The sequence below is a fragment of the Thermobia domestica genome, chromosome 18, assembly GCF_964235325.1.
Source record: "Thermobia domestica chromosome 18, izTheDome1.hap1.1, whole genome shotgun sequence".
Lineage (NCBI taxonomy): Eukaryota > Metazoa > Arthropoda > Insecta > Zygentoma > Lepismatidae > Thermobia > Thermobia domestica.
Genome location: NC_137471.1, coordinates 134581050 through 134594814, shown reverse-complemented (window position 1 = coordinate 134594814; position 13765 = coordinate 134581050). Strand labels below are relative to the sequence as shown.

At 36.5% G+C, this 13765-nt stretch overlaps 1 protein-coding gene across 2 annotated transcripts in view; it reads right to left on the bottom strand.

The window, feature by feature from the left end:
• Window positions 1–13765, bottom strand: part of LPCAT (lysophosphatidylcholine acyltransferase) — a 343891-nt gene that overhangs the window by 75145 nt on the left and 254981 nt on the right. The window contains exon 3 of one of the 2 annotated variants that reach the window (XM_081745921.1): window positions 4093–4310. The exons of the other annotated variant lie outside the window; for it this stretch is intronic. Coding sequence (XP_081602047.1) covers window positions 4093–4310 — 218 coding nt within the window. The remainder of the gene's footprint in view (window positions 1–4092; window positions 4311–13765) is intronic. 2 annotated transcript variants of the gene reach the window in all.

Here is a 13765-nt window from a genome sequence, read left to right as displayed (position 1 = left end):
AAAGAAAAAATACTTCCTTATATGAAAATCAAAGAAAAAGAAAGCAAGCAAGCAAGCAAGCAAAAACACGACCCTATATAAAATTCAAAGAAAAGAGGAAACAAGTACTTTCTATATAAAAATCAAAGAAAAAAGAAACAGTTAAATACTTTCCTATAGAAAAATCAAAGAAAGAAAGAAAAATATTCTTCTCTACATAAAAATCAAGGAAAAAAGAAAGGAAAAGAAAAGGACTGCGTAGATACTCGACCCTTAATAGGAATTAATCTTTATCAAGAAGGAATACTGCCTAAGAATACATCATGTGCGCTAGCTACTGAATAATGAGTTTCTGTGCGCTAGTATATGTATTCTACCACTATTGGAACGAAGTGGGCGGTGCCAAATATTGAAGTAGGAGGGAAGAAAACAAAACAAGTGACTACTTTTCGATACCTGGGTACTATTATTAGTGATGTTATAAAGTGTGAACGTGAAATAAAAGCAAGAATAGGAATGACGAAAGAAGCCTTTAGGAGCATGAAGATATTTTGTGGGACCTTTAATAAAGAGTTGAGAAAAAGACTCATAAAATGCTTCGTGTGGAGTATTGTACTATATGGGGCAGAAACATGGTCATTACGTAAAAATGAAGAAAGCTTGAAATCTTTCGAAATGTAGGAGTGGAGAAGAGTGGAGATAAGTGGATCACGCGGAAAACTAATGGAAGGGTGTTAAAACAGTCAGGGAGAAAAGAATTTTAGATACTATTAAGAGGAGGAGGAGGAGAAATTGGTTGGGAAATTGAGTAAGAAGGTACTTTATCATGAGGGATGTAGCAGGAAAGAGGGGGAGGAGGCAAAGAAGACTACAGGCTAATGGACAATATTAAAATACAGAAATCGTACGTGAAGATGAAAAAGTTAGCAGAAGACCGTGGAGCACGGAAGCTTTTTGGTTGCAGCAAGTAACCTGCTAATAATGGCAGAATACATGTGATAATGATGACCCCTGATTGTCAACATGACACTTTATGACGAGAGTAGCCTTTTTATATCTCAGCAGCTTTTCTTAATTGTTCAAACAATAGTTTTGTCTGCTCTCGTCACATCTCGTATATGCTTCACAGATGAATAGATGCAAACCTTAAACATATTATACGAGAAATTTTATGTTGCTTAAGAACAGATCGCAGCAGATATGTTTTTCCTCATACTTTTTTTTTTTTTTTTTTTTAATTTTTCAAAATACGGAAAACAAAGAATAATGTTAAAATTTAAAGATCTCATAGGCCTACTGGGCAAGTCAAATAAACATATGGTATTGTGAAACATGTGCTAAAAAAAAACAAAAAAACCTATCAAATGTTTCTTCAAACATACCACAATTGTTCTAGCTGTATGTGAACATCTCGCGTAATACGGGTCATGGTTACGTATCACCATTTCCAACAAGACTGGATAACTTGCGCTACGCATCACAGCAGCAATTGCTTATATTGATGGCAACATGATACAAAACGTTTGGTAGGAAATAGATTATCTATCGGCTTGATGTGTGCCGTGTTATGCGAGGTGCTCATATACACCTAGAATTCTTGTTATATGTTTGAAGATACCTTTCACAGCTTATCTTTCTAAGCACACGTGTCACAATAACATATGTTTTATTAGCTTTCACCGAATAAAGTTCTGAAATCGGGTCCACGATTTTGACTTGCCCTGTACTTTACATAGTAACTTACGGGAAGACTTTGCCGGTAAGTTAGTATTATGAAACGGCGCTCAAGTTCTTTGAAATATTGTTTAGTGCCTATTCCACAGTATAATAGCCAATTTGTTTCGTAGTATTTTCTGAGTATAAATGATTACCAGCACTATTCCTGTTTTCCCATTACTTTAAAAATCGAAGAAAGAAAAAAAATACTGCAATCTTCCCGTAATACTTGTTTAGAAGGCGAACATACCTGAAAAGGGTAGAATTTTAAATTGCCTAAAAATATTAGGAGCGTGCAATGACAACTATCACCATAATAAAAATAATCTAACATATACATATATATACACACAAAACACACACACGTATAATATATTACATATATACAAAGTTTGAAACTACAAGGGGTTTAAGGAATATAAGATTATTGTGTCACATTTAAAAAAGGGAAAGTTTCCAAAGAAATTCAATCCATAAAAAAAGAATAAATATATGTGAAGAGGGAAAATTCCATCAAATATAATTTCATTCGCCTATTTTTTTTTTTTTTTTTTTTTTTTTAACTGTCTCTTAGTTTCGTTGTTTCGATTTTTTCTTAAAATTCAAAGGTTTGTGTTCATTAGTAACCACCAAATTATTAGAGATCATATTTCTGTCCATGTCAGAGCTTCAAGCAATAATGCCATGGACTAATTGTTTGCAGCTCGCTTTATTTTTCAAAATAAAGAAATAGTTTCATACAATAGCATGTACAGCGTTAATAACAATACTCTCGAACATAGAGAAACTGCTACAGAGACTTCTCGTAAGGTTCGCGATATATCACTTATCCACCGGGCTTCGAAAACACAAGAGATTGTATGCTGAGTGACTTTGCAGGTATTATGATGGAAGGAAAACAGAAGAGAGAAAAATTACAACTTACACTACTGAAGCATATAATTGCGTATTGAAGCATTCCGCATATAACATTGCTCAGAATCGTAGTGTAAGGAAGCTTTTCGTTTACAAAAAGAAAAAGTGCATCCAAAGGCGACTCTTGAGAGAAGCCACATTGGTAAATATTGGCAATTTATTGCCACAAACTAAGGGAAGAAAAGTAACCCAATATTCTTTTATCCTGCATACAAGAATTAAAATATTAGTTAAATTTCTGTTGATGGGCCAGTTACAGTTCAGCGACCGGTCCACGTAGGTTATCGTGAATTATGTCTGATCTGACAGTTTCAAAAAAGGGAAATTGTGGGTGCGCGTATGGTGGGAGCTTCCGTGACGAAAGTAGTGAAAATGTTTTGTATATCAAGAGGCAAAATCTCGAAGATCATGACTGCCTACGAGTGTTTCGGAAAAACCGCATCAGCGTGGATGCAATCTGTGTTGCGTGACAGAAGCACATGAGGTACGATTGTGACCAAGCACATCACCACAGTGCCAATCATAGCTGAGCTGAATACAGTGCTTAGCGTCAAAACAGTTAAAAGAGAACTTTACAAGCAGGGTATTTATGGCAGATCTGCAATTCCCAAATCACTCATGACTGTTGACCATGCTGCTACATGGAGAAGTAATCTGGACAGTGGAAGACTGTCGTCTGGTCGGATGAATCTTCCTTTACATTGCAACCGCTGGCCCAGTTTACGTGTGGAGAACGCCAGCACAACCGTACGATACAGACTGTCTATTACGAAGTGTGAAACATGGCAGTGGTTCAGTGATTTGGGAAGCCATATCCTAGTAGTCTGTTCGACCCATCATCATCCTGAATGGAAATGTCACTGCGATGGGCTACGTAACCATTTTGAATGACCAGCTACATCCCACGATGCAGTGCAAACTTTGTTCCCAGATGGTAATGCCGTGTTTCAAAATGACAGTGCCCCTGTTCATACAGCTCATATCGTCCAGGACTGGCTTGATGAGCACGAAGATGAAGTGACACATCTGCGATGGCCTCCACAATCGCCAGATCTCAATGTCATTGAGCCCTTATGGTCAGTTTTGGATACTAAGGTGCGAGCCCGCTACCCACCACCACCGTCTCTACAACAACTTGCAGCTGCTTTGGCAGAAGAATGGTACAACATCCCTTTGATAACCATACGCAATCTGTATTTCTCCATTCCCCGTCGACTGTCAGGCCGTTCTGTGCTAAAAGTGGTCCTAACTCGCTATTAATAAAAGGACATGTGCAATTTTTCAAGCGTTTCCTTATTTTTGTGTATCTCCTGTGTGTGATCTGTATTATCATAAATTTATTAATTTAGCACTGCCGAGGCATTTCTGCCTTTCATTTTTATATGCATATGACTTATCTGACCCTTTTGAAATGTGACACAATAATGATGAGAATGCAAAAACGTGATAAAATAACATGAATAAAATTGGATTATTGCATACTTCCAAAGAATGGAATCTGTTCGGTGTCACCCTTAGCCACGATGCTGGGAGCCCCCAAACAAACAACTGGTAAGGCATCGAAATATGACGAATGAGGAGCAAGGGCCAAAATAGGAGCTTCTTTCGCTGTTGCTTGTTTGCCTTTGACTGTTACCCAGTGAAACCCTCCTGCCAAGAAGAGGGCTCTCATCACCACACATATCACAGACTTCGTTTCTCTACAGGGAAAGAACACACATTAAATTTTTAAAGTAGAAGCACACACATAGAAACGTACACAATATAGTCACCAAGGAATCATATACTATATATGGCGGTATTCAACATGAATTTCTGTAGAATGTGAGATATTGCATATTATATAATTAAAACTAAAAAACATGTATACTAAAGCTCTACAGTCTCCTGCAAGATGACATCTCTACTGGCCATCAGAAAGATTTGTAACTTATTTTGGATTCTCCAAAGGAAGCAGACGAAGTCAACACATTCGGACAATTTCGCAAGACTGCTGCAGGCAGAATAATCTACATCGTAGAGGGGATCCAACTGTATCGTCAATTTGTATAAAGCTTAACGCCATTTATCTCGAGGTACCAGTTCACATTATGTTGTACATCTTATCTTAGTGCTGCAACAATTTCTAGTGGATGTCGAAAACCCTTCGTTATGACATAAGTGGAAAAGGAACAGCAAACTTTTCATCCACAATATTTCAAAGAGACTTAAAATAACGTACACTCATGTCTAAAATGATTGTCGCATATCTACAACTGTCTTCTTACAAGAATATAATTTGATAATTATGCAGGGTACTTTTAATACATATTTGTGGTAAATTTCATAGGAAAAGAATTATAAATACGAAAATTAGAATGAGTAAAACAAAATGTTGCTAAATGGACGAGAAAATTTTATTTTTGTTTTATTATTCTTATTTACTGCTCTTTTGACATGAAATTTGCCACACATGTTTTTGCCGATTATACACATACTAACATTATAAGAAATACCGGGCGAATTCGTTATCAAATTATATTCCTATACCAACATATTATATATATATGCAACAATAATTTTGGACATGAGTGTACGTATCACTCATCACTGGATTTAATTTTTGTGTTAACATGTGGATATTTTTTTTTCTCTTCCATGTTTTAATCTGCCATGATACAAAAATTCATGTTGATTTTTTACCATTCACAGAACAAGTTTGAACAGAGAATTATACACCTTAAAATTTGAGTATCAAAGTAAAAACTACAATTTTAATATTCTGTAATCCCGTAGAATTTTTTTTCTACTTTCCTAAACTATATTTTCTATTTATTTTTTGATTTAAAGTATTTAATTTTCCCAACGAATGACTTCTTTACAACTTTTGTATAAGGCTGTTTGTAAAAGTTGCAACACCAAGAAGGACTTGTGCGATTGAGATGAAGTTGCCAACACAGATTACATCACAGAGCATCGGAACTGTACAACACCTTTAAGAGTGATAAATTAGTATGGCTGGAAACCTTCACATGTTGCAATCACAATCTCTGCACGGTGTAGTATTGAATCAATAGGCGCTACATGTATTTCTAATGAATCGCCTGCCGTGCTGCTTCATGCGAATCCACAAGACATCGGCTCTCACTGCTGAAGGTTCGTTACGAAGAAGGTGCCAGGCAACTTAAGCAATCCTATTGAATACATCGAATACTCATGGCCGACCGTGTACGTCAGGGAAGCAAGACTTACACATTTCGAGAAACATGAGGATTGGCAGAATTTCGTTGAAATTTAAGAGTTGTTTGGAGGAAGGCTAGGAGCACAGTCTGCAGAACTTCCTTAACGCAGACGTCGCTGGTGAGGTTATGCTCAGCCGAGATTGCATCGTATAATGGTCTATCACACGACACCTGTTTCGGAGCTACGCTCGACAATGCACATTGACAGATTCCGCTCAACACAACAACGTCTAATGTTTATGTGGTCTTCACATAACAGGTGGAAGTAGGATTTAGGCCTACCTGCAAATACTACTGAATGGCCACTCAGTACAACAGTGACTGTTTGTGTGCCCACTGTAGACTGACGCGTTTCTAATTACAGAATAACTTCGGATAAACGGCACAAAAAAAAAAGTGTCGTTTAACAATGGACAACGCTTAAGGTCCGTCACGGCCATATAGACAGGGTGTCTGTCAACCTATATGGTCACATTGTGCGTGGTCATCGATGATTGCATTCCATTGATTCCATATATGCATCATCGCTACGCCGACATCCCCTATACGCGCGTGCTAATTTCCGTTTACGAAAAGAGACCTCCCGCAAGTCAACTATGTGGCTCCGTTCAAATGTAGTAATCTGCTTATACTACGATCTTAAGACAACGAGGTACAGTGCTGTTTGACCATATGTTTTCTGTTCTTTTATCCACTAATCACTGCGTGGACGCTGCGTAAACCGTCGTCTCGCGGTACTACTCCCAGCACAGGACCGAGAGCATACATACATATGCGCTATTCCGCTGAGATTATAATCGTTCGTAAGTTATATTATACCATACAAATCCTGTTAGGTTTGGAAGCATTCCTTCTTAGTGCTGCACTTTTACAAACTGTAGTGCAGGATTAACAAGATTAACGTTAAAATATTCAAATAATTTGTAGAGCACTAAGCATTAAAATAATAAAAGCAACAGTAACACTGCAACATTGTCAAGATTACTTACCACTACAATTAGCTTCAATAAAGGCTATATTTTATAAAAACAAAATTTTATTGCAATTCTATTTCTTTTCGTTAAAAAAGAATAAAATAAGTGATTTTTCGGATATAACATTTGGTACTATTCATCGATTAAAATTGAAATTTCGTACACTCGGTATAAAAGACTTCAGAGAAGTAAAATATCCTAATGTTAGCCATGATTTTGTGAAAAAGATTAAAAATAATTAGAACTGAAGTACCATATATACTAATGAGTGGTATTACAGAAATATGTTGTAATTCATTACCCCCTCCCCGTAATTAACGCTAAGTATTTAAACGTGTATTCTGAACGCGTGGTCTCGGGTTCATTTACCACTGAGGGTATTCTTCTTGGATAAAACTCAACTACTGCATCGGTAACTGCTGGATCACTTGAATAGGTCAATGTAAGATTTATTTTCAAATTTCCAGAAAGTATTTTCTGTAATAAACATGAGGGAGGATAAAAAACTAAGGTTACAATGCCGATATTTCTGGAGTTTTGTCTGTTATAGGGGAATGAGGAGTGTGTGGTAATTTTAATACACAGAATTAGCAACTGTGAAGAGCTTCAGTCACCCGCCACCTACCGCGCAAGTTGTAGGTAAACACAAACAGTAACTAGTTTGGAAAATTGGTGTCCCGAAGAAGTCTGCTCAATTATTTCTGTGGACGAAACATGTAACCGCGGCTGAAATTCACCGGCAGCTGGTAGAGCTTTACGGAGAAACTGTGCCGTCAGCATGTCGTAAAGTAGTGTCGAAACTTTGCGGCTCAAAAAGAAAATGTCACCGACATGGAGCGCAGTGGCCGACCCTATCAACAGATCTGAACACAGTACGCGTGAGGAGCTGATTCAGAACAGCAGGAGGATCACGTTAGCTCGCTCCAAGCGACTTTTCTCAAATGTTTCTGCACTTGAAGGAGACCTAGGAGACCATCGCTTAGCTTCAGACGACGAAAACACTTCATAAAGTGGCTGAACTCATAAGGACTAGAATTTTACCAGGAGGAATCTTCAAACTCATTTCACGATGCGACAAGTGCCTCAATCGATACGGAGACTAGCCTATATCGAAAAATAACCTAATGTATGTACTATCTGTTGGTTGTACGAAATAACATATACACAAACTTCATTGTAGGATTTGTATCCTTACTTTCTGATCACTCCTCGTAGTAAACAGTCAAAACAAGTACTGGTTTCTTATTACTGCATTAGCCAGGGCTTGCGATATGGTTCTGTTAATAGTACTGTTAAATTATTCGAATACGTTTTCTGTTATCGAATATTCGATTATTATTGGTTTTCAATATTTGAATTATTATTTGCTCGAATAATCATTTATTATCTGAATTCGAGTAATTACTCATTCGAATAACGTATCCGAAGAATAAATTATTCGAATAATGACATTCGAATTTTAATAACGCTATACTGAAACCCAAATCTCTAGGTGAGGTAGTGTTGTGGAGTATCACCTATATTGTGAGGTGTGATCTTGCATGATCTGTGACCATGGGCGCCCGGGAAAAAAAAAATTCTAGGGGAGCATTTCCCTGGTTGCTATATCACGTCTGGTATTTAATACACGTGGTTTCCTATATTACGTATAGATTTTCGTGAGCCAAGGGGCGTCCCTCTTTGGATGCCTATGTTTGTGACCTCTGCCAACTGCACGGGACTCAAGCTAAGCCCGTGGTTCGGGGGTGAGTCTACGTTAATAGTAGGTTCCTGTCCTTCATAACTTCGGTACTGCATGATGAAAGTAAATATATATTACTGCGGCAGATAAAAAAGTAACTGTTTAAACACTTGAATAATCCTACTGATCCCATAACTGCCTATCCAAGCCCATTTTCCTTGTTCTTTTATCTTTGATTCTGCATAAGCAGTTTAAGCTTATTGAGAGTAGGTTTTATAATACCAAAATATTTTTTTAAATAAAAATGACAGTTGATTTTGAGTTTAACGTCCTTTTCAGCAGCGAGGCTATATGAGACGGGACCTACTGATTAACGTAGAATCTGAACCACATGAGAATCTCCGGGAATTGAACCCGGGTCTCTCACGCCAAAGGCGCGTATGCTAACCGCTTGGTCACGGAGTAACTATTTAAAAAAAAAAGAGAGAGAGAGAGAGAGAGTTATCGTTGTTAACAACATACGTACAGCATTTTTCCCCAATCATCACATTTCCTAATGCGATCAACTGATTTTCATAAACACCTTATTACCTACATTCAAGAATAGTTCCGTATAAATTTTAAGCTTCATATTAGACTAAATACTACTAGTACTTAATAGTCTACATATAAATCAATATTACTTCCCTAAGTAGTACTAAAACGAAACTAAGGAGAACGTCACCTGCGCTTTAACACATGTTTTAAATAGGAAACAAAACCACTTTCCTCTGTAGCTGAAACTGAGATTAAAATTTCTTCCTACGCATTCCGTACAGGTATCTTTTTCTTTTATAAAATTTATACATACATACATAATTACATATTATATATATGGGGTATTTTAAAACAACACCGACAACGTTTGGGAGGTGATTCCTGACACCAAGACAAGACGACAAGTATAAACTGACCAGGGTGCACAAATGCTTTCTTTCGGAGTTATAGGCAGCCGAAAACATGAAAAACTGAACTTTAAAGGTCCATAGCTCCAATACTATCGGGTCAACATTTCACATAGGAACTAGTATGTGCGCTATTCACATATCCATGTTTCAGAATTCTGCGGTACTTCCGCAACAATTTTTATAGGAGGTAGTTGTTGAGTACTTCAAATTATAGGGCCGTAGAAGATTTCCTAGAAAAACTTAAATAAGTACTGTAGGATTCTGAAACATGGATATTTGGATAGCGCACATACTAGTTCGTAAGTGAAGTCTTGACCGGGCTACGGTAGGTCCCATACTGTTAAAGCTATGGATCTTTATTGTTCATTTTTTTCATGTTTTCGGCAGTCTATAACTTCGAAATGACAGATTTCTGCACCCAGGTTAGTCTGTACTTTTTGTCTGGAATCATCTCTCAAACTTTGTCGGTATTATTTTGAATATCCTGTGTATATATAAACTTCAAAACAGAGTATTGTATAAACAAGTAAGTTATGTAACCGGTAATTCTGTAGCTATAGTAATATTAAGGGAGCCACCAGTCGAATTTTAGGGGAAGATTGCTTTTTTTTTTTTTTTTTTTTTTGGGAGGGACAAATTTTTATTGAAAAATAGTACACTCAAAATTTGCTTACACTATAGAACGATTTGAAAAACGATAAATTGAATAAAATTTAGTCTGCAAAGTTGTTATATTGGTTTTGTCCCAACCAACTTCGGTCTCCTCTACTACTTTCTGGGAAGGAAAGAAAAATTTGGGGAAATTGTGTCCATGCATTTGAGGCGTGGATGAATACCGCTGGATAAATTAGTTGGTTTCTTCGCAGTTTTGCGACTCTTTTCAGCATCAAGGCTATACGAGACGTGGACCTACAGCTTATAGGATCCTAAGGACATGAGCTACTTAACAGTCAATCGGGTCCGACCGGCAATGCTGGAAGTTCCATCACAATAACGCACAGTGTCACACTGCGTTCATTGAGACGTCATTATGGGCTAGAATCGGTGAGGCAGCCACCAGACAGTCCCGACATACACCCAGAGGGTGTTTTTTTTTCTATTCCCCAACCTAAAATGAAGCTTGAATGGTCATTATTTTGACGATATTTTGGCCATCCAAGCAGAAATAAGTTTTCCGAGCAGGTTGTCGGAAACTGACTTGCAGGAGGCGTGCGCCGAGTGGAAATCGCGCTGGCGGCGGTGTGTCGATAATAAAGGAGAGTACTTCGACGAATTTTAACAAAATGTACCAATTGGATCAATAAATGTTATTTCCTGGACCCAGACTCATTACTTTCTAAACAAACGCTGTAGCACATGAACCTTAAGACCTTCAATAAGCTGGAAAATGTATCGAGCGTGAGATTTTGGCAGTTTTCCCCATGTTTTCCAAGTTCGTGATTCTACTAATATTTTTTTTTTTTTAGTAGGTAAAGTCATTGAAGTGATTGGTAAACACATTGAACATATGTTTTAAATGCATTCTGATCACCCTAGTTTGAACTGTCTATGTTTGTTTTTTAACTTCCAGTACTACTTTACGTTGGTATGTAGGTTTTGGACCACCCTACATATTCCCCCAAATACAGATCAAACGATCCTATTAATGTTACATCTTTTTCTGTATTGTTTTTGAACCTTGGGCTTTCAGTTTGCATGTCTGGTTGGAAACACAAGCTGATAGCATTAACAGTAACACTAACAGTAATAAATCATGTTGCTCTTTGAGGCACAATACGTATATGCGCAAATCGTAAAGCAGGAAAACGTAAAATGAAATAATTAAATATCTTAAAACATCCATTCTCTTTCCATATTAAACACGATGTTAGAAACGTAAAAACGTGTAATGAGTTGCATTTTTCTAAACGAATGATTTACACGCAGTGGTATGCCTGAATGGGCATATACAGTCTGAGCTCTGATGAATTTCAGATAATTTATGCAAAATGTAACTGAAAATCTCGTTATGAAAGGAGACAGAATTAATGTCGGAGGCATTGGAACAGAACTCACAGAGTTGGTTTACTGCTATTGTAAAATGATTTAGTACCAATGCTAACGACTTCCAATAAACCAACTAAAAGCATTTGCGACTTTGCATCTCTGAAATAGTTGGATAACACAATCTAATGTTGTTCCCAGTAAAGCAGCCGGGTTGTCATAGAAACATCATCATCTTGGATACACAACGGCGCATGTGCAAGCTTTCACAGCCATCACGTGATCGTGTGGCGTGACGATGCTGGAGAATCGATGGAGGCGCGAATACTCAGAGCACTCGCTGCAACAACTAGATTTTCCAGAATACAATTTCACTCTTGCTGATGGAAGGCAGGCACTTCTATGTATTCAAAAAATAGAAATAAAATTATTTCGGAGTATAATCTAGACTTGCTGATGTAAGACATTGCTTCAAAGATACATTTACGTGATTTTAAAAAAAAAACTAAAAATATTTTTATGCGCTAAAAGCGGGGCGGAAATATGTATCCAGAAGTCGAAAATATTCCTTCAACTTGTTCCAAATTGGCATTATGTGAAAAGATCTTAAACTTCCAAATCATTTTTTCCCCTTTCTTTTAAAACTAGAGGTTTCATACAAAGAACAACACAATTATGTATTACCGTACAAGCTAACCGAGGCCCATAGTGAAGTAAACATTAAAGGGATCACATTGTTTGTCTTACGCAACATTATTTGGTATATTTAAAGTAGTGGTGGACACAAAACTGTTTTTCGGTTCCCGGTTTCCAGCAAAACCGGGACTGGGTTTTGAAAATTTTCAAAAAAAACTGTTTTCTCCTAAATCGGTTGTTTTCTTCAAAACTTACATAATTAAAGCTTACTTTAACACTTTCGATCCTAAGCCCAAGCAGGACTATTCGGAGTAACTTATTAATGCAAATGGACTATATCCGATTCTCTTGCTCGGTAATATTGCAGCAATCCTACCAAACAATACCAATAAATGTTGTATCCATCTTAAAATAGAATGTTTAAGATTTATTTGCCAGTATTTCACACGCCTACTTACGTTTTTCTTGTTACCCGATACACATATTTACAAAATGCACTAAACTGGAAGGAAACTGGAATTTGTCAAATAGCCCCAAGAATGAAAGTGTCAAGTCATAGTCATTAGAATTTTTACCTAGTTCACCATCTAAGAGTTTTGTAATATATATATATATATATATATATATATATATATATATATATATATATATATATATATATATATATAACCGATAATTCTATTTTTTTCACACTCCCTAACACTTAATGCTAAAATAACCTCTGTAAGTCGAATTTTAAGAGTTTCATACCCATATTTAAAAACCTCAGTACCGTAACTCAAACTTTCGTATCTGCGAACTTCTACAAGCCGAAGTTTACCTCCATACTTTGAATTTCTCTTGATATGATCACGGTTAACTCGAAGCTATAGTTCTATGCTTTATGTAATTATTATTTTTGCTAACGTGTACTGTACTTGTGTTTTACTTAATGTCTAGACATAAAGACTCCCTCGCTCCAAAACACACGTATAATACTTTATTTTTACTAGCCATCTTATTTGATTTAAGGAACTTTCACAACTTCCGAGCTCTAGAGCTTGAACGAATAAAAAAACTTCGAGCTAGAGAGATAATAGTCACTTTTAACCCCTTTCTGCATGATTTTATCTTTTAGCAAAATAATAATAATAATAATAATAATAATAATAATAATAATAATAATAATAATAATAATAATAATAATAATAATAATAATAATAATAATAATAATAATCAGTATTAGAAATCCTCATATGGGAACTTGAAAAATGAATTAAACTTGAATCAGGGTGTCCACTCTCAAAGCGTTTTGAAATTCCCGGTTTTCCCGGCTCTACTAGATAAACTCCCGGTTATAACAGGCACTGAAAGACTAATATTTTACGAAAGAGGCGGAAGGATTATTATTTAGTTCTCACCCGAACAATATAAAATTATGCTATCGAAATAAATTATATTTTCTTACCTGTTTTAGTTACTTCCCGATAAGTGGATTGATTTTTTCTTCTAGAAGAGCAGCTTCTTTTTTTGCCTCAGCAATTACCTTTGTTTTTTTAGCTTCCAATTCCAGTCTTTCTCGCGTTACACGTTTTCTCTCTCTTTCCTTTTTTTTTTCCTTTTCACTCAAATCCTTCGCCTTTTTCTTTAAATGTTCAGTATATCGAGCATGTGTATTTCTGGCCGCATGTATCATATCTTTGCTGATTTTAATTGACTCCAATCCACCTAATG